This window comes from Acinonyx jubatus, chromosome B2 (assembly GCF_027475565.1).
Source record: "Acinonyx jubatus isolate Ajub_Pintada_27869175 chromosome B2, VMU_Ajub_asm_v1.0, whole genome shotgun sequence".
NCBI lineage: Eukaryota > Metazoa > Chordata > Mammalia > Carnivora > Felidae > Acinonyx > Acinonyx jubatus.
In genome coordinates this window covers 32085577-32107985 of record NC_069385.1, presented here as the reverse complement: position 1 = coordinate 32107985, position 22409 = coordinate 32085577, and the positions used below count along the sequence as shown (strand labels likewise).

Below are 22409 nucleotides of genomic sequence, written 5' to 3'. Positions count from 1 at the left end.
AAGTTACGAACAGAACAACCCTACAATCCAGTAATCACACTTCTGGGTACTTACCCCCAAAATACAAAAACACTAATTAACAGGGATACATGCACCCCTATGTTTATTGCAACATTATTTACAATAGCCAAATTATGGAAGCATCCCAAGTGTCCATCAACAAATGAATGAATAAAGCAGGTATGGTATACACACACACACCACATGCAAATACAATGTAATATCACTCAGCTATAATAAGATAGAAATCTTGCCATTTGCAACACCATGGATAGAACTAGAGAGTGTAATATTAAGCAAAATAAGCCAATCAGAGAAAGACAAATACCATATGATTTCACTCATCTGTGAAATTTAAAGCACAAAAAAAAAAATTAGCAAAGAAAAAAAAAGGAGAGAAAGAAAGTCATGAAATAGACTCTTAATTGTAGAGAACAAACTGATGTTCTCTATAAATAACCGAAGGGAGATGGGTGAGGGATGAAGGGTGAAATAGGTGATGGGGATTAAGGAGTACCCTTGTGATAAGTTCCTCCATGATGTATGGAATTGTTCAATCACTATATTGTACACATGAAACTAATATAACACCATATGTCAACTATATTGGAATAAAATCGAATAAAATAAAGTAAAATGAAATAAAATAAAATTTAATCCAAAAAATTAAATAAAACTGAAATGAAAGGCATAACATGATAATAAGACAGAACCTAGTAAGTGTATTTCATTATGACCCATAGAAAGGGAAACTGATTAGCTATGCAATTAACAGTGGATGGAACAGTTATTTCGGAGATGAAGACTTATTCTTGGTAGTAAGACTGGAAGGTGCTCTACATCTCATGCACAATGCAATTAAACTACTTGATTCTGTTCTAGCTTTAGTTTTGGGGCAATCAGACACCAAGATTTCAAAACCGGGGCATCATATCTTTGGGGTAGGAATGAATACATAAAAATAATACTTGCTATTTTTCTCTAATTTCTAGAATAATGTAAATCAACATTATCTACCAGCATATCATTTCTATTATTATACAAATGCTATGAAGTGGCAAAATTTCCTGAAATAGTGTATTATTTCTGACTATACTGTGTTTGTAAGAAACTCTTATCTTTATTGGATTTTACAGATGATTAAAGGCACCCTAGAATGTTTAGTATCATTTTAGCCACAATTCTTCAGTTCCAACACTGAATATCATCAATTTCTTTTGATTCTAGTGGTTTCAGTAGAGTAACTTTTTCTCATCCTGTTCTGCAAGCTAGAGAATCATCCTGCTGCCTCATTTTAAGAACAAGGAAGCTAAAACCAAAATGTTCTAGAAATCTGGAGAATATCATAAAGCTTCTGGATTCAAATAAACACTTTCAACATCTAGTTTAATACATTTACACTTGTCTTTTTTTTAGTGTCTTTCAAAATTAGACAAATCATCTAATTTTACCACTTCCTTTCCTAAATCAACATATTGTTCTATTTTTGTAAGTTTCTAAAAACTTTCATTATAAAGAAACCAGCTACTTCCCTCATTATTCTCTTCTGTGAACTTATTCTGGTTGTGTGCTGCCTTTGCTATTGACCTTTGCATCAGTGAACATTTATTAAGTGCTTCTGTCTGGTATGCAACACGTGGGCTCTGGAACTGGAAAGATATAACAATAAAGCCAATTTCAACCTAATAATGATTTATCCATGTCACGGAACCCTCTCACTGGGTGCATGGGATCCCTTACCTGCACTCTCAGTCTTCTCAACAACCCTGTAAGAGGGCAAATATTATTACTTCTATTTCCTAAGTGAGGAGCCTGAGGCTTAAAGAAGTGAGTAGAAGGCCAAGGTAGCATATTGGTTCAACAACAGAATCTTATTCATAGCCAGGCAGACAGAGAGTAAGTGCAGCAAACACCAACTATTCTTCCTTACAGAGAAGACTGTGGCCCCACCTCTGTATTCAGGTCATTAGGAGCCATTTGGAACATGGGACTTTCCTTCTACCAAGGGCAGTATGAGCATCATAAAGAAAAGTGCAAAGTTCTTTGGGGAGACGGGGACATCAGAAGGAGTAATTGATTTGCTCTGGTGTAACATTTTAATCTACAGGTTTTCACTCATCCATACTTCTTCATTCTGGAAATAGTATTTTACCATACGAGGTATTTCCCCCTCTCTCTGGTCTCTCGATTATATTTTAGAAATTGTTGGGTCCATTCAAGGGAGCTGAAGGGGTGGGGCTGGGCACCTACTTTAAGATCTTCCTCTGTTATGCCTTGGCTCAAAAAATGTAACACTCTGAATTTGTTTTGATCCTGTTGTTGTGGAAGCATTTTCTAAACCTGTCCTAAATTGGACCCTGAAAGTTGTGGGGGACTGGTGAAAAGGGGAAGAATATAAATCCTAACTGAATATCCTAAGAATTAGCTAAGAGGGAATAATTAGAAATTAGACCCGGTAGAAAACTGGAAGATGTCTAGCTCTTTGTTTTATAAACTAAGGTACGGAGATCTGGGCTTCTGTCCAGGTTCTTCCTGGAAGAAGCATCAGGTCTTCCCCTCATTCCTGCTTCCAGACCACAGCAAGACTTTCATCCCTGTCTCTCTGCCTCTGTCTCTGTCTCTTTCTTTTTTGGACATAATATTCCTTTCTTATTAAGCTACCCTCTGCTAGAAAACATCAGAAACCCTCAGCTATTGTTCTACTCTGTTCTCATTTCCTTTTCCCCCATATATATTATATTAAAATTCTGTAAATATTGAAGTAGCTTGTTTGCCTTACCCTGTTTGAAGAGACTTCTTTATCCACACCTGCCTAAGTGCTTCCTGTATCATGAGCTACTGTCTTTTTCCTTTTTACTACTTTTCACAATTTGTATTCATATATCCATTTATTTGTTTACTTGCTAAAGGTTTGTTTCCAGCTCAAGATTGAAAACTTCATGAGACAGGGATCATGTGTACCCAGATTTTTTGTTCATTCCTTTGTTCATTGCTTTTCACCCAACTCCTGGCACTCAGCAAATATATATTGAATTGATTAATGAATGAATGAATATATCTCAGAATATGAAGGGAGATATAAAGTTATTTCTCTGTCCTAAATGTGTACATCATGTATCATTATTTTTTGCCTAGAATGATGTTTCTCAATAGGCAGGTCATTGAGACATTTATCTTCCAGAGGACACTTGTCAATGTCTGAAGACATTTTTGATTTACCTCTTGGGGAAATTTTACTGAAATCTACCAGCATCTAGTAGCAGGGACGCTGCTAAATCCTGTTCAATGTACAGGACAGATCCTTACATCAGAGTTATCTGATCTCAAATGTCAACAGTGCTGAAATTGAGAAAGCCTGGCCTAGACCTTTGCCTATGGAAACAATTATTATTATTTTACAAAACCAGATTCTCAGGAAATATTAGAAATAATATTAGAAAGAATCTAATTTTCTAGATTAGGAAGCAGATGGACAGATGGATTAATAATAATACCTGTGGCACTTTATAATTTGAAAAGCAAGTTCACACATGTGTAGGTCACAGCCCTGCGGTGGCAAGAGTCTTGAACATTTCTTCGAGAAGTCTGAGTAATGCTCTGTGGAGTTCAACATTGCAGGGCTAGGAAATTACCAAGGAATTGTGTTCCCATTTTCCAACTTTCTGGTCATTATTCCTTATTTGAATTAGTTCAGCATCGGAACCGAAGTTCTATCGGTTAGAACCACAAATGTGTGTAGTCAGAGGGCTCACTGCCCATTTATCATGTGGACAGAGACATCACAGATATGCTTCCAGTGACGATGTCTGAGCAGAGAACCGATCTCCTTTCTACCAGCACTGATAGTCATAGTACCTCAGAAGTGCTGGTGTGTCTAAATACCATGCTGTTCTTTAATGCTTGTGTGTGATGTATTTCACCAATCTCAAGCCATCCTTAATGTATGTTACCTTTTTTGTTTCTTGGTAGCCAGTGCAGATACAAGAATGGCTCCTGCCAAGAGAGAAAAAGCCAAGTATTAACTCTCACTATTTACACCATATTGTGCCTCTGTACAAAAATCCAAAGAGGTACCTCATCAGGACTGACAATAGGGGAAAGATTCAAGTCTAAGAAAAAAGAAATCTTTGACCCAAGAAGCGTGATGGCTAAGCTAATTTAATGTTAAGAGTTGTTTTATAGAATACCTTTCCTAATCATCACTGTTGAAAATAATCTTCCAAGTTCACACCTTATACTATAGGGATTCCATGCAGGGATTTCCCCATTGATAGCATCTATTTATGTGGAAGGACTGCATGTCTTAGTAACACAGGTCAGACAACACAGAGATAAAGAGGAGGTGATCCTTCAACTCCACAGTTACATCCCATATCAGCAGCTGTTGCAAAGAAGAACACTAGAGGTAAAAAGAAAACCATATTTTTTATGAATAAAAGGGAATTTTATCAAGTTAAAGAAACCAGGCATTATTTAGTTGAAATTAACACCACTAACCTTATACAATATAATTTTTTTTTTAATTTTTTTTTCAACGTTTATTTATTTATTTATTTATTTTTTTGGGACAGAGAGAGACAGAGCATGAACGGGGGAGGGGCAGAGAGAGAGGGAGACACAGAATCGGAAACAGGCTCCAGGCTCTGAGCCATCAGCCCAGAGCCTGACGTGGGGCTCGAACTCACGGACAGCGAGATCGTGACCTGGCTGAAGTCGGACGCTTAACCGACTGCGCCACCCAGGCGCCCCTACAATATAATTTTTAAATGTCTATTTATTTTGAGACAGAGAGCATGAGCAAGCCTGAGTGGGGAAGTAGCAGAGAGAGGGGGACCGAGAGAGAACCCCAAGTAGGGGACGCAGGGCTCAAACTTAGGAAATGCCAGACAACGACTGGACAAAATCAAGAGGTGGACGCTCAACCGACTGAGTCACCCAGGTGCCCCTACAATATAATTCTGTTCAATTTTAATTTGTCATATAGAAAGCATTTAAGATTTATAATAATAAGTGGAAAGAGGAAAAACATTAGTAATAATATCTGATAATTTCTTTAGACAACCTGGCGTATTTACGTCTCCGCATGCACCATGAGCACCAACTCGTCCCCCTTTGCATCTGAGCAGCTCTGCTACCAGAACGTGACCGGATCCTGCGTGAAAGCCCCCTACTCGCCTGGACCCCGGCTCATTCTCTACACACTGTTCAGCTTGGGGGCTGTGCTGGCCGTTTTTGGAAACCTCCTGGTGGTGATTTCAATCCTGCATTTCAAGCAGCTGCACTCGCCAACCAATTTTCTCATCGCCTCTCTGGCCTGTGCTGACTTTCTGGTGGGGGTGACCGTCATGCCCTTCAGCATGGTCAGGTCTGTGGAGGGCTGCTGGTACTTTGGGCCGAGTTTCTGTACCTTCCACACGTGCTGTGATGTGGCATTTTGTTACTCTTCCCTCTTCCACCTGTGCTTCATCTCCATCGACAGGTACATCGCTGTTACTGAGCCTCTGGTCTATCCTACCAAGTTCACGGTGTCTGTGTCAGGGGCATGCATCGGCATCTCCTGGATCCTGCCCCTTGTATACAGTGGTGCCGTGTTCTACACAGGTGCTTATGATGATGGGCTGGAGGAATTATCTAGTGCCCTCAACTGCGTAGGAGGTTGTCAGGCCATTGTAAATCAAAACTGGGTGTTGATAGATTTTCTATCCTTCTTTATACCTACCCTCGTTATGATAATTCTCTATAGCAATATTTTTCTTGTGGCTAGACAACAGGCTAAAAAGATTGAAGATACTGGGGGCAAAATAGAATTGTCATCAGCTAGTTACAAATCCAGAGTGGCCAAGAGAGAGCGAAAAGCAGCAAAAACCCTGGGTATCACTGTGGTAGCATTTATGATTTCATGGTTACCGTACAGTATTGACTCATTAATTGATGCTTATATGGGCTTCATAACCCCTGCCTACATTTATGAGATTTGCTGTTGGTGTGCTTATTACAATTCAGCCATGAACCCTTTGATTTTGCTTTATTTTACCCGTGGTTCAGGAAGGCCTTAAAAATTATCATGAGTGGTTGGGTTTTCGAGGACAGTTCAGCCACCATGAATTTGTTCTCTGAACAAATGTAAGCATTTGGACTGACGAAGTTCAATCTTTACAATTTCCAAATGATATGAGTTGGTAAAAAGCAAGTAAGACTATTAATGAAGAGAAAACCATTTACTCTTCAAATTTAACAGGATAAATCAATGTTTTCCAGTATTAACGGTGCACTTCCTTGTCATTTCTCAAAAAACAATTTGCATGACTGGTAAATGTCAAATCCCTATTTGTTAACGGCTACAGAGCTCACCATACCTCCTTTCCTGCACACACTTCCCTCCCTCCCTTTTGCTCTTTTATTTCATTGATTCTTCCCTTCGTAGCCTGAAAACACCTTTAAAAAAAAATTCTTGCCTCTTTTCCTTAGAAAGTTTTCTGCTCACTCCCAACTTGTCAAAAATTTCTCTGTGGTTAGCTTTCACATGGTTGTTGTCTTGTGTTTATTTTTGTTTTTGCTTTTGTTTTGTTTGTTTTTGGCTTTGTTTTGCTGCTTTTCCCAAAGGAAAACTTGGGGCAGCAGTGAAATCTATTATGCTGGATGTCTGCATAGTGTCTGGGTCAGGAATTTGCTTCAGCAGCTCCTGGATCCTGCCTCTTGTATACAGTGTATACAGTGGGTGCCTCTGAGGATGGGATGAAGGAATTAATAAGTGCCCTCTGTTCCATACATGGTTGCCAGCTTGTTATAAATCAATTCTGGATAGTGATAGAATTTCTGTTATTTTTCACATTTAGCTTTCTTAATATTACATCTAGTAATATTTTTCTTGTGGCTAGAAAACATACTAAAGAGATTGAAAATATTAGTTAGTACAAAACAAAATCATTATCAGGAACTTGCGAGGCTAGGATGGCTAAAAGAGAGAAAAACAGCTGATACCCTGGCACAGTGTAGCATTTTTGGTCTCATGATTACCACATGCAATTGATTCATTCACTGATTCTTTTTAGGGGTTTATGACACCTTCATGTGTTATGAGATATTTTATTGGGTTGGTTATTGTAACTCTGCTCTAAATTCTTTGATATATGCTTTACTTTACCCTTGGTTTGGGAGAGCAGGAAAAACTTATTATAAGTAGAAGAGCATTCATCGACCACAAATTTAATTTCTAAATTAACCTAAATTGTTAATTTGAGAAAAAAAGACATCAATCTGGTGACGTGTCGCAAATTTCCTAATAATTATAAATGTGGATTATAGCACATTAAAATGACATTTTAAATGATGGCGGAGAAATGGTACCTCAATTTTAGTAGCATACCCTACAGGCTTTTACTTCCTTGGTGAAATGAACATCTTTAAGCATTTGATAGAAATGTATTTACTCAATAATGGTTGGCACAAGGGTCCTTAAATCTGTGCAGTTCCCTGCTTTGTCAGTTGCTGTTTTTGTCTTCTAGGACTCACGTTCCTTTCTTACCTTTCTTTCACTGTGAAAGATTTCCTGGTCCCATGTTCCCTGTTAGTGTCTTGTATTTCCTGTCTTTTATTGAACTGGGTTAACTTGTTTTCATTTGAACAGCTTGTTTCTTGGAGCGGTGGGGGGTGAGGGGGCAGTTTTCTGAAGCTTCTAAGATGTCTCCCAACCATATACGTGAGCTATTTCAAACTCAGGACAAGACTCATATTTTACATGTTGGGGGCATATAATGTAAATGTGGGAATAATCATGAGCAGATGGCACAATTTCTTCAATAGTGATTATCTATTGATATGATAGTTTTCTTATCACGAGGTTTATTTTTTTATCTTCAATCACCATGGAGGAAAATTTATGTCATTTTTTTTCTATTAAACAGTATCCAAAGTTTATATGTTTTCCATGATAAAAAGAAGTAACACTGTGTTTATGGGAAAAGGATTCAAGAAATGTTGATGTGCCTGGGTGGCTCAGTCGGTTAAGTGACCGACTTCAGCTCAGGTCATAATCTTCATGGTTCGTGGGTTCGAGCCCTGCATTGGGCTCTATGCTGACAGCTCAGAGCCTGGAGCCTGCTTCGTATTCTGTCTCCCTCTCTCTCTGCCCTTCCTCTGCTTACACTCTGTCTCTGTCTCTCTCTTTCAAAAATAAATAAACACTAAAAATTATATTAAAAACAAGAAATGTTGATGTGGTATTTAACTTTCTGATAAAAATATTGTTCAGCATCCTGCTTCATGTATTTCATAAAATCAAAATGGATTTCTATCAGATTTATAAAAAATAAAGAAAATAAAGCTTTTATAATTTTTCATTGGTGAAATAATAACAGAAAACCCTCAGGGATTCATGCACTACTTTAAGATTTTTTTAAACTTTAAAAGAAAACAAAGTCATGTTAAAGAAAAAAAGACAACGCTGAAAAAACTATTGGCAGTTTACATGATGAAGAAGGGTTAATAGCTTTCGAAACATAAAAGCCTTTTACAAAACAGTAAGACATAAACAAATACTACACTAAACATGTCAATAGACAGTTTTATAGAGGGAAAATACAAAATGACTAACGAATACATTAAAATACCAAATATCCAAATAATTAAAATACTAATAAAAATGTATTAGAGTTTCATATATCAAATTGGCAAATATTAGAAGGATCCATAAAACCCAATATTAATTAGAGTGTGGGAAATTATGCACCCTCATAAGAGTTGAACATGCTCCTATACATCTGGGAAAAATATAATTTAATTCCTCCTTTCTGAAGTGAACTAAAATATTTATATTAAATTTAAATCATACATGTCACTTAACTCTGTAGTTCCATTTCTAGAAAGTAATCCTAAGAAAAGAGCCATGCAAGGAAATAAGCATGACCAGGGCATTCTTTGTATAACTCTTGACAGGGAAAGACAAGCACAATGTATTTTTTTATTAAAATCAAAACAAAAGCAAAACACTCTGACCCAGATTATAAAACAGTAGATGTAACACGGAACCCATATATGTATATTTCCATATGTACATATATATAAAGCACATATTTCTATATGCTTTTACAAAGTCCCACTTTATATCTAATGGGCAGTTTGTGAGGGGGGTTTCTTTGCATTTATCTTTATCATTTTAGTGTTTGTGATGCAGCTTCCTTGGTATCTTTTAGGGACTACTTTTTTTTTATTGTTGCAGGTTCTTTAAACATCTATTTCATATACAGTAATGTATTAGCAGTTACTTTTGGGCCACATTACAAAAAAAAATTTTTTTTTTTAACTTCTATAAACATGCCAGTAGACATTTAAATTTTCTTCTTGGATGATTTCCATGCTGAGCAAGTGTGGCTATTATAGTTGATTCCTGATGAATTTTATAACAGTGAAGATACTAGATCATTGGATCCCTCATTATCTGTTAACCATAACATTGCCATGCTGTTGAAGTTTTTTAGGGTTTTAACCAGGGGGAAAGAATGTTTGTAAATCAGATTAGCCTATTTTTTGCAGAGGGGAAAATAAAGGTTTGGAAGAACTCGGGAGTTGAGGGGATCCATGGATAGACGCCAGAAATGCCAGCTGTTCTGGCTTGGGCACACACCTCAATCTTTGCACCTAAAAGTGGGAAGGAAGAAAGTTCTGGGAACTCAAACGGCATGGCATCCCTTGGACATCGAAAAGGTTTTTCCTTCTCCCTTCAAAGTCCCAGCTGGTGACACTGATCCAAAAAGATGTTGTTTAAATAAGTAACTCCTAAACCTTCATGGTTAAGCGACGTATTTCCCTTCAAACTGTAACTAATGAGGTGGAAAAGGCCCTAGGAGGCATCAGTAGCAGTCCCCAGGCAAGCGGCTGCTGTGGGGTCTCTCCTGGGTAATTCTACTTCCTCCCAGCACGGAAGTCCTGCCCTCAGGAGAGGGGGCCTTCCCACCCATACTGCTTGGTTTTGTTTTTGTTTTTAGTAAATTTATTTTGGAGTAATTTTAGGTTTACAGAAAAGTTACAAAACTAGTACAGAATTTCTGAATACCATGCACTCAGTCTCCCCCATTGTTAACATATTGCCATAGGACTTTTGTCACGGTTTCGAAACTGCCATTGGTAGAATACAGTTAACCGAACCCCAGCCTTTATCTGGATGCCACCAGCGTCTCCATTAATGACTTCCTGTTCCAGGATCCCATCCAGGATCGCACTTCGTTGTCGCATCTCCCCAGCCACCTCTGGTCTGGGCCTCGTTTCTCAAGGCCTCGACAGTCTTGAGGAGCACGGGCCACCCAACCGATGGGTTAGGTCTCCTTTCCTTGTTGGGCGCCGGAGTAAGAATTACTCCGCGAGGATCTGCTGGTCTGGGAGAGCACAGAGGGGCCTCGGGGGCTGAATGTGTGGCATTTCTGCTTGAAGACACGCAGGGAGATCCCAAAGGCTGGGCCATTTCCGCACACATATGTGCATACGCATGTGCGTGCACTTGTGTGCATACGTGTCCATTCATGCATGAACCCTTAGAGGCTGCATCAGAAGGAGAAGCTACTGCCACGGCCACGGTACTTTCCACCCACGAAGTTAGGGAGCATATGAGCACGTGCTTCTCCTGGCCTCTGAACAGTGGGTGATGTGGGCAGATCAGACTCTACACAGAAAAGAACTGCTTGTTTTAAGATGGCCTGAACCTGTGCCTCTGTAACCGAGAATGTCATTTGGGTTTTGCTTTTTTTTTATACGTTTTAAAATGTTTCTTTATTTATTCTGAGAGAGAGAGACAGAGACAGAACATGAGAGCGTGAGCAGAGGAGGGGCAGAGGGAGAGAGGGAGAGAATCCCAAGCAGGCTCTGTGCTCTCAGTGCAGAGCCCCACATGGAGCTCGATCCCACAAACCATGAGATCATGACCTGAGCCTAAATCAAGAGTCAGACACTTAAGCCACCCAGGCGCCCCTGTCATTAAGTTTGGTACTCAGGCAAAGCGGAGTGAGTCTACACTGGTTGCTTATTAGTGTGTACCCTCCTCACTGGCAAGAAAGGCTTTGGAATGGAAGGGGACTCTTACGGCATGCTTTGGCTCCCTTCAGACCCTGTGGGGAAATTTGAATGGCAAAGTTAGTGTTTCTGTGAATGCGTTTTCTAGCCTGAGAGCCAGACAGTATCCTCTGGCTTAAAGAGAGAAAAAAAAAAAAAAACACCCCTTTTCATGATGCCCTAATTTGGAAACGTCTATGAGGGTGTGAGTGACAGACTGAGGTGGGATGGAGAGGATTTCCAGGACCCCGGAGGCAGCTTAGCACATGGATGATTATATATGATATAATCATATAATATATATAATATATATGATATATATAATATATATAATATAATATATAATAATATATTATAATAATATATAATATATAATATATAATAATATATAATTTAATATAATATATAATATAATATATATATCATATATATACTATATATATGATATATATATGATAATTTTGATGATTGTAGGAATTAATATTTCTTTTTTTTTTTCTTTGAGATCCTGCTTTTAATTCTTTTGGGTATATATCCAGGGGAATTGCTAAATCATATGACAGTTCTATTTTTTTTTGTTTTTATGTTATTTACGAATTACTATTTCTCAAGCACTAATACAGCAAGGTATTTATGTCTTACATGTGGTATGTATTGAGAGCAGTGCTGGAGAGACTGAGAGAGTGCAGGGTATTAAACATTCACGTGAAATAAGGAAAGAGCACCCTGGGGTCCATGCTGGACAATACTGAGGAGAGCATAGGAGATGGGTATTCAGGGAGGGTGAAGAAAGAATGCTCTAGGACCACGAGGACGAACAAAGGAGGATACCCACCTCATCACCTGCCTTCTGGGAAGCACAGTCATCAGGTGAGGGCTAGGTTTCTGGAAGGTGCAGGGACCCCACACAGAAGGAAACATGTCTCTAATGCTATTTCTCAACAGTTATGCATTTTGGTGTTGTCTTATCCGGAGATGCCAGTCTGGGAACAGCACTGGACTTTGGCAAACCTCTCACTGGGGGGAGGAAGATGAGAAAAATAACAATGGGACATGTGTTGCATGATGGAAATTTTATTCAATTTACAGGACTGTCCTTTATTCTTAGGTTATATTCTTCTTCAGCTTTTGATATTAAAACATTATTCACATGAAATTATGGCAAAGTACCTGGAAGTTGTCCCTGGTGCTATTGCTGCTTATTTATCATGACCTTAAGTTGGCAAAGTTAAAATTTGGTAATTAATCTGTTTAGTTCTCCAAATTTTTTAACCAGTTTTATTATTTCTGATCCAAATTTCTAGAAACCACTATCTTGACCCATTACTATTTAAAAAAATTTTGTTTATTTATTTTTGAGAGAGAGTGAGGGGGTAGGGGTAGACCGAGTGGGAGAGAAAGAATCCCAAGCAGGTTTCACACTGTCGGCACAGAGCCTGATGCAGGACTTGAACTCATGAACCACAAGATCATGACCTGAACCAAAATCGAGAGTCGCTTGACCGACTTAGCCACTCAGGGGCTCCCCACTGATATTTTTAATAGCAAACATAGTATTTTCAGCAGGTAAGCCTTTTATTACTCCCTCAAATAAACCTGGGCAGCATTTGGTCAACTCTAAGCTAAATAAAGACAATGAAGTAATAAAGACTGTTAATAAATCTGACATGATCCAATGGAAGCAGATGTCCAAGAAATCAACCTTCTAGAGAAAGAAATATGAAGTTTCTACTAAGAAAAAGGATTCTTATGCAAGTTTCCTTTTTCTTTTTCTCTCTTCCTTCCTCCCTCCCTCCCTCCCTCCCTCCCTCCCTCCCTCCCCCCTCCTTTCTTTCTTTCTTTCTTTCTTTCTTTCTTTCTTTCTTTCTTTCTTTCTTTTTCTTTTCTTTCTTCTATATCATTGAAAGTTATTAGCAGAATCTAGGTAATTTTATACACTCACATCTGGGGTTAGTCTATAAATAGCAACTAGCCCAGAGCTGAGATGCCATGTAAATTAGAGGCATTTCCTAAATCTACAATTCTTGCACATGTATGAGTCTTCCTATCTTGCTGATAAGACCATCTTGAGGGAATACATCAGATAACGATCAAGGGTAAGTGGCAATCAATGCTTTTCAGGGATTATATTTTCTAACATCAAGGGCAGGACTTGGAGGCAAACTTTTGATTATCTTGCATCATACAAAGTTTTCAGTCTCTTTTCTGCACTCGACAATCAGTTTGAAAGTTTTGAACTTCTCAGACATTCCTAAAATAAAAAGTCATTAAATAAACATCGCCCCAGTGACTGGAAGTGTGAGACAATTCTCATTATCAGGAAGAAAGATGCATTAATGATCTCTGCGTTCTTTCCAGTGCTCACATTCATACATTTGTTAATGAGAGGAAGGGGAGAGAAATGTTTTGTACTCTTGTCTCTTTGGACTAGAGGCTAGAGGTAACCAAACACTAATCAGAGTCAGAGGGTTAAACTGTAAATGAACAGTGGTTGGCATTGATTACAAAATCCATATGTTCAATTGCCAGTCCAAGCAATCCTTCAAGTTAATGAATAACTGAATCAGTTCTCATTTTGATTCATCACATAATTAATTTGTGTTTAACAAGTATTTCTTAGAGATGTGTCTTAATTGCTTATGGAAATCTTTGGGATGAGAAGCAGCATGAAGTTAATTTTTCCCCAAATCACAGTGTCTAAAATGGGCTCTAGCAAATCTTCCCTGTTTATTTTTTCATTAAATCTCAGGTATATCTCTACAGTCACTCGTGAGTGTTAAAAATTCAATTTTATTGAATTCAATTTCTAAAAATTAAATGGCTCCAATTTTAAACTCAAGTTTAAAACTATCCTCTGTATCTAATTGAATATCCCTGTCCTCGCTATTTCCAATGCTAGCCAAGTCTGAACTTAAAAAGCCTGGTTTTAGGGATGGGACGCATCTGATTTTTCATTCCTTACCGCATCCTCCTTTTCTGCTCCACTCCATAGGGAACAGGTAGAGTAGAAGAAAAGGAGAACAATAATTTTACACTGAATTTGGTTTCCTCATCACATTTGCTTCATGCTCACGACCCTGGTGTTGTGAGCCTTCCAGTAACATCCCTCTTGTGCAGTGCGTATGCGGGTTCTTCAGGCAGCCCTGCAGGACACAGTCCAACCTTCTGCTCCCTGGCATGCATCAGTGCCACCTGAGTAGGTGACAAGACAGGCCGCTTTTCCTGCTGGCCTGTCTGCCTCACAGCCATCTTCCTCCAACTCTACTTTCCCCTACTTGACATGAAGACAGGGCAGGTCAGCAGGGCTACTGAATAAGCAGATCTAAACAGGGAAGCAGTTTGAATCATCTTGCCAGTACCTTCTTCAATGGAGTGGTTCCCTGGATGGAGAGACCCTAGAAAGAAAGGTCTATAAGGTTTCCCTTCATGGACAGACTCTAAGGAGGAGTTGGAAGTTCAACTGGAGTGGCTCACCGATATCAGGGGACCAGATGGCAGGCAGGCTCCCCGGCCCCCCAAAAGAAGCCATGTATACACCTCATCACAGAGCCTCCACTTAGGTACCTGGCACATTCAGGGCATTGTCCACCAAGACAGTGACCCTACCAGGCGTGAGGACAGCTTTTGTCCCATTAGTAATATTCTCCTTATTCCATTGCTGCCCCACTCTGGAGGGCGGGTGGAAGCAGAAGCAGAAAAGGAGAGAGGAAGAAAGAGTGAAAAGTAGATATACACTCCTCCGTACTCTAGGGCCCAAGGGCCTGGGCCTCTACACCACTGAAAGAATATGGAACTGGGTGTGATTTTAAAATTTTAATCTGAATTAGCTAGAATTTATTATGGGCTTATAAGTAGTGGAAGTTGAGTGGAAAGCAATAAGATTTGCTTAGAGTGTTATTAAAAATGAGTAAGGGAGAGTCAAAGGGTGTTTGCCTGCTCTAGTAGATAGAATGGTGAAGCCATTTGATGTTTGTGATGTAACCAAGCTCAGACTGTCTCAAATCTAGTAACATATTCAATGAGTCAGACTTCCAATTAAACTAGCAAGCAGGAAGGATGAATCTGATGACCAGAGACTCATTCCTTCATGCTTTTCCTGACTAATTTGAAGAATACGTCCCACCACCCTACCGCACATTTTGAGAGATCGCATTCAATTCTTAGAAACAAATAATAATTAATTAAACGATCATTCGGTAATTCTGAATTCATTCTTAAATTTCCCCTATTTAAGCATTCATGACCTAAAATAAATTTATCATTGATGAAGTGCTCTTCAGCATGTGACCACTTGATTTCCAGCTCAATAGTCAGGGTTGATATTTCAACACAGTAAAAAAACTGTAAAGCAGACGGAGGAGGCAATGGCGGTCAAAATACAAGCTATGCTGACAGGCAGAGCCAGCCCTGGAGACGTCCTCCTTAGCCTTGCATTGATCTTTCTTTTTTTTTTTTTTTTTTTTTTAACGTTTATTTATTTTTGAGACAGAGAGAGACAGAACATGAACGGGGGAGGGTCAGAGAGAGGGAGACACAGAATCTGAAACGGGCTCCAGGCTCTGAGCTGTCAGCACAGAGCCCGACGCGGGGCTCGAACTCACGGACTGTGAGATCATGACCTGAGCCGAAGTCGGACGCTTAACCGACCAAGCCACCCAGGCGCCCCAGCCTTGCATTGATCTTTCAAGAGCTGGATCAGGAGGAGCCTTTGCAGTCTGGGGAGGACTTTCTAGGGAAAATAAACAGGTGGTTCATGGCGGCTCAGGGAAATAGATATTTACCAATCAGTAGTGAGCATTTTAGTGTTTTCACAACTGGAATAGTTGAATTGGTGCCTACCGTCAGAAAATCAGCCCTACAAAGATAATTAAGCACTGTACCTTACTCCTGAAATCCCAATGAAATGTCCCCAAAAGTATTTCTGAAAGATAAAAACCAGATGAGATCAAATTGATTGAAAAACCAGAGTAAAGCACAACCCAAGATACACACAGTATAAGGTTACCAGAGAGGTAAGAGCTGTTCTTTCCAACAGAGCCTGGGAGAAATCCTAAGCTCCAGAAAGAGCAATCACAAAGAGTAAACGGAAGAAAATATTGAAAGCAATTGTAGGGGAAGCTTTTTCTGGGTAAAAGAAAGGTCCGAGGCTTCAGATTGAAAATGCGAAGAGGACAGACAAACAAAAAAGATCACACAGGCAGCAATGCAACAAATACAAAAAGAAAATCTTAAAAGCTCCTAAACAGGGACCACCAAGAAACAGCTTAAAATTAAGGGATGGCCATCATGCCGGCATCACGCTGCTCCTCAGAGTACTTGTCCTCGAAGGCCATGGAGAAATTCTTTTCCAGTTCTCAGGGACTTTCGTTTCTGAACCAGGATTCTAATTCTGGTTCAAATTGTCATTGTAACTGAAGTCCTGTAAAATTCTTCAAAGCTAACTGAGAACCCCATGTGTCTGTGTATATATTTGAGCAGACCATGAATCTATAGAACCAGGTGAGCCAGATCGAATGGAGGAGAGTTGAGGCAACCTTCAGGAAGGGGCGGTTGTACTGTGAGCCCGTGTTGGAGGACAAGAGGGTGCATCGACTCGGGCCCTGTGCACACCTGGATGCTGCTGGAGTGTGGCCGACACTCTACACGAATTCACGAGATGCCTGCAATCAGACCTTGTGCGGGTTACATAAGCCGCAGCCTGCATCCAACAGAGGATGGTTTAATTTAGATTATTTTAAAGATAACTTTCAGTTTCAAGCCATGAGGAGTCTACCTTCACAGTCTAATGTCTAGGTGCTAATGGGAGTGTAGAAAAATACATGCTTGGTTTTGGAATTGTTCTGTCCCTTGAATTCAACTACCAATGCCCTATAGTTAGGGAATGAGACTCTTGTCAGAGGGTAATTCAAATAAAATTCATAACCATGAATGGTCACACTCGTATACTACAAATAAAAGCGTATGTTTCTGCAGCATTGATAATGATAAGCACTGTGAGGCATAAAAAATGATCCATACAGAATCTGAAAGGTCAGATAGGATCAAACAATTGAAAAATCAGAGCCGAGAGAAAGACAACCCAAAATACGCTTAGTATAAGGTTTTTAAAGAGGTAAGAGCCATTCCTATCAATAGAGCTTGAAGGAAATTCTATTATTTTCTCAATGTGACCAGGCACACTCAATATAAACTTATTAAAAATGTTCTATATTTAAATGAATACACATCTATTTATTCAGTAAACGTTTATTGATTATCCATTATTTCCAAGTACAGTGTAAGGTCCAGCTGGGGGTATAAAGAAGAACAAGAGGGACATTCTCCTAAGTCATGAAGTTTTTTGGGATAAACAACTATGAACAACAGATCACTAGAAAGCAGAGAGTAATGTCATGGACACAATGATCGGTTCCTGAGAAAGGAGGACATACAGAAATGTTTCTACAAGCTCTATTGTTTTCATCTTTGTACATGGAAAAACAAAGAGAGACTTTGCAAGGGACTGTTAAATACATGAGCAAACATAATCATACTGTTACTCATAATAACGTACTAACAATTGATCCGTGGAAAAAAGAAAATGAAACTTCTAATCTCAACAATGATTAGATGAGATGGGGGGATTTGTGTGGAGAAAAGGTGCAAAGGAGCCAAAGAATGAATAGTATAAAGCAACAAGATCATGGTTGTGCATGATGTGCGGGTCAACCCTAACTTAGCAGTTAAGATACAGTTTATCTGAATGGCCCTCCCTTCAGTCTCAGGGGGAAAAGCGTTGTACAGTCAAATACTATTTCCAAGGGGCCCCTGGGTGGCTCAGTCGGTTGAGCATCTGACTTCGGCTCAGGTCATGATCTCGCGGTTCGTGAGTTTGGGCCCTGCATCCAGCTCTGGGCTGACAGCTCAGAGCCTGGAGCCTGCTTCAGATTCTGTGTACCCACCCCACGCCCCCTGCCCCACCCCTGCTTTTGCTCTCTGTCTTTGAAAAATGAATAAACATAAAAAAAAAAAATACTATTTCCAGAATGAAGGAGTATAGATGAGTGGAAAACTATGGATTGAAATGTTACACTATAGGGGTGCCTGGCTCAGTCAGTAAAGCGTCTGACTTCAGCTCAGGTCATGATGTCACGGTTTGCGAGTTCAAGCCCCGCGTCGGGCTCTGTGCTGACAGCTCACAGCCTGGAGTCTGCTTCAGATTCTGTGTGTCCCCATCTCTCTGCCCATCCCATGCTCATGCTCCATCTGTCTCTGTCTCTCAATAATAAATAAATATTAAAAAAAAATTGTGTTACACCATAGCAAATCAATTACTCCTTCCAATGTCCCCATCTCCCCAAAGAACTTTGCACTTTTCTTTATGATGCTCATACTTGCCCTTGGTAGAAGGAAAGTCCCGTGTTCCAAATGGCTCCCAATGACCTGAATACAGAGGTGGGGCCACAATCTCCTCTGTAAGGAAGAATAGTTGGTGTTTGCTGCACTTACTCTCTGTCTGCCTGGCTATGAATAAGATTCTGTTGTTGAACAAATATGCTACCTTGGCCTTCTACTCACTTCTTTAAGCCTCAGGCTCCTCACTTAGGAAACAGAAGTAATAACATTGGCCCTCTTACAGGGTTGTTGAGAAGACTGAGAGTGCAGGTAAGGGATCCCATGCACACAGTGAGGGCTCTGTGACATGGATAAATCATTATTAGGTTGAAATTGGCTTTATTGTTATATCTTTCCAGTTCCAGAGCCCACGTGTTGCATACCAGACAGAAGCACTTAATAAATGTTCACTGATGCAAAGGCCAATAGCAAAGGCAGCACACAACCAGAATAAGTTCACAGAAGAGAACGATGAAGGAAGTAGCTGGTGTCTTCCAAGCGAAAGTTTCAAACACTTATAAAAGTACCATAGTATGTTGGTCTAGGAAGAAAGTGATAAAAATGGAATGGTTTGTCGAATCTATTTGAGAGGGTACCCCCCCAAAAAAGAGAGAGAGAGAAAAGACAAGTGTAAATGTATTAAACTAGATGTTGAAAGCGCTTGCTTGAATCCAGAAGCTTTATGATATTCACCAGAGTTCTTAAACACTTTTGTTTTAGCTTCTTTATCTTTAAAATGAGTCCGGAGGAGGATTCTCTAGCTGTGGAACAGAATGAAAAAACGTCGTTACACTAAAACCACTGGAATCGTAAGACATTGGTGATATTCAGTGTTGGAACTGAAGAGTTGTGGGTAAAATGATACTAAACATTCTAGGGTGCCTTTAATCATATACAAAATCCAATAAAGACAAGAGAGAGATAAGACAGTTTCCCATAAGCACAGTAGAATTGGAAATGATACACTATTTCAGGAAAGGTTTCCCACTTCACAGCATTTGTGTAAGAACAGAAATGTTGTGTAGTAGATACTGTTGATGTAAATTATTCTAGAAATTTGAAAAATGCAGCAAGAATATTCTGATATATATTCACTCCTGCTCCCAAGATCTGATACTCAGTCTGTGAGTTCGAGCCCTGTGTCGGGCTCTGTGCTGACGGCTCAGAGCCTGGAGCCTGCTTCAGATTCAGTGTCTCCCTCTCTCTCTGCTCCTCCCCCGCTCATGCTCTGTCTCTCTCTGTCTCTCAAAAACAAATAAATAAACGTTAAAAAAATATTTAAAAAAAAATCTCCATGTCTGATGGCAATAAAAGTAGAGCTGGAACCACATCAAGTGACGTATCACATTGTTCATGGGGCATAAAGCACCCTTCAGTCTTAGTACCAAGAAAAGTCTCTGAAATAACTGGCTTGGTTTATCCACGGTGAATTGCATGACTAGTGCAGCTTTGTTTTTTCACCTGTGAACCAAGTTTGTGGGTCATATGAAATGTATTTTGCAGATTCTTTCTTGGCTTCTTTTTATGCCCTATATTTCAGTTTTCTTTCTCCTTTTGAACATACTTTTAATTTACATTTTCACCTATATCCTTGAAGGCTTCTGTAAGTAGTTTTTGGAACAAAGTTCAATTACATGAATAAAACATAAATTAATTTGAATATTAATCTTAACATGATGAATGAAAATCTTAAAACCCTTTCCTTAACCATATGTTAACTGGCAAAATTCCTGAAGCCTACTGTAATTCTCTGCGGAGACTTACCAGGAGGAAGCTTACTGAATAAATGTTTTTTATGATGCCATTTATCTTTCCCATTGTAAATGCCTGCATTGATATTACAGTTAAGAGATATGTCTCTTGACTGATTTTTTTCTGGCTCTGAAATCACACGTTTGGACCCATCAATCTGAACACCAGGCAGTGCAGACCCTGGTGTCAGAGCAAAGAGCCACTGCCTCCTTAAGTGTCTCTTAGTTGTATTTACAGTTTATTAAAAAAATATTACAAGGAAACAAAGAGAAGATATAGCTTGAGCAGAACTAATATAATCAAAGGCAGGGTTAGAATAACAAAAATATACTAGGTCCTTTATATTCTTGTCTTAATCTTTCTGAAAAATCCTACCAGGGAGTGATTAGTAAGCAGAGAAGTACAGTTAAGCTCAGAGGAAATGAAGCAGCCCAAGGTCATGGTGCTAAATGGCAAAGTTGGCATTGCAGTCCAGGCATTTCTGGCTCCAAGGCCATGCCGTTTCCTTCCACAAATGGGTTTTGATGTTGCATTTATATGAACTTGAACTGTGAGCCTGAATTTAAGTGTTTGGGTCAAAACTGAAGCATACTGCAATTATGTCACATGAGAAGATCTTGCACAGTTATGATTCATTTTTCTTCTTCCCAATGCCATGTTCATTGTGAATCTATTCTCAATCTATCACTTACACTTACTCAGAAAATATATTTATTGTTGAGGAATTCTCTCTCAAGATCTTCTCTGCCAAGTGACCATCAGTTTGATGGCTTTTTGAAACCAAGGATAAAAGAAAGCATAAATTAAGGGGTCCATTGCTGAGTTATAGTAAGCAATCCAAACCAATATTTCATAAATATATGTGGGTGTGATGAAACCCAAGAAGGCATTGATTATTGGACCAATGAAGCATGGCACCCATGAAATCAGGAAAGCTATCACTGGTAGCCTATCAGTGATAGTGAAAGCTATCAAAGGAAGGCGATTCCCAGGGTAGACCAGAGGGTCAGTGACAGCCATGTATCTATCGAGAGAAATAAAACCCAAATAGTAGATAGAAGCGTAGCAGAAAGACTCTTCAAAACAAGAGTGAAATTTACAGTAACTCTCCCCAAAGTACCAGCAGCTCTCCACGGACCTCACTGTGCTTAAGGGCATGACAGTCACCCCCACCAAGAAGTCAGTGCACGCAGCCCAGGAGCACGATCAGAAAGTTTGTAGGTGTGTGCAGCTGCTTGAAATGAAGAATCGAAATCATCACCAAGAGGTTTCCAAATATGGTCAGCGTGACCCAAAGTCAAACACTGCATAGAGAATCATGCGGGGGCCTGGTGAGTAGGCAGTTTTGACACAGGATCTATGCAGGTTCTCAAAGCACTTTTGCCCAGCTGCAGGGGGGAGCAAATCACTGCTCATGATTCTTCGTTTCGATACCCGGGAAACTGTCTTCTACGGCTAAGAGTGGCATTCCAGTTTTCAAAAATCCTTAGGGAAAAAAAAAAAAAGATATATACAACATACCAGTAATTGCCAGTACATTCTTTCCCTATTTTTTTGTGAGTAAAATTCCCTATTTTCATGTTTAAAAAGTGATTGATTCATATCCTCACCTTATAAAATATTCCACTTTGCAATGAATAAGCAGTTAGTTTTCATCTTTACATAAGATGCTGTTTATTTTAATTAAAAAATATTTTCCCTGTATCGCCTACTAGTTCATATCTGAGAAGCATTGGTCATCAAAAGAGCTGTTATGTGATGCATGCATAATGCCACTTTTTATTAGCATTTTCCCCCTAATTTATCAGAGCTTTATCAATGCCCAAATCACTCTGTCCCCTCAGGAAAGTAGCCAAGTAATTCCAAATACCCAGAGCCCTGAAGATTGAATCCCCATAGTGCAAGGTGTGGAAAGAAAAGAAAAATCTAAATAATGATTATCTTTAGGGTAAAAATAAGTTTATATTCTTCTAATTTCCAGATGACATCTGACTTTTTCATGAAATAGAAATAGAAATAGTGCCTCTCCTTAAAAAACTTTGTATAGAACTTGAAAGCCATATTGTTCATTCCTCCCAATTACTGGAGACTGCATTATCATTTTTGTAAGAACCATTTATTTATGATTCCTGTTTGTCACTAAAACCTTCAAATAAACTCTTTCTCCTTTTCATTGTTGGTTTGTGTTAAAGAAATTAAATGCATAATCATTTATTAAAATCTGGAATGTCTAAGGTTGAGTT

The 22409-nt window shown here is 39.2% G+C and overlaps 1 protein-coding gene and 1 pseudogene across 1 annotated transcript; one reads left to right on the top strand and one right to left on the bottom strand.

Annotated features, from left to right (window-relative positions):
- Positions 1-5090: 5090 nt before the first annotated feature.
- On the top strand, positions 5091-6056 carry LOC106976862 (trace amine-associated receptor 6-like). The gene has a single exon (XM_015074324.2). It carries the CDS (start codon positions 5091-5093, stop codon positions 6054-6056), a length of 966 nt encoding a protein of 321 aa, XP_014929810.2.
- A 10520-nt stretch (positions 6057-16576) lies between these two features.
- LOC106976849 (trace amine-associated receptor 7a-like) lies at positions 16577-21582 on the bottom strand (annotated as a pseudogene).
- Between the last annotated feature and the right edge of the window lie 827 nt (positions 21583-22409).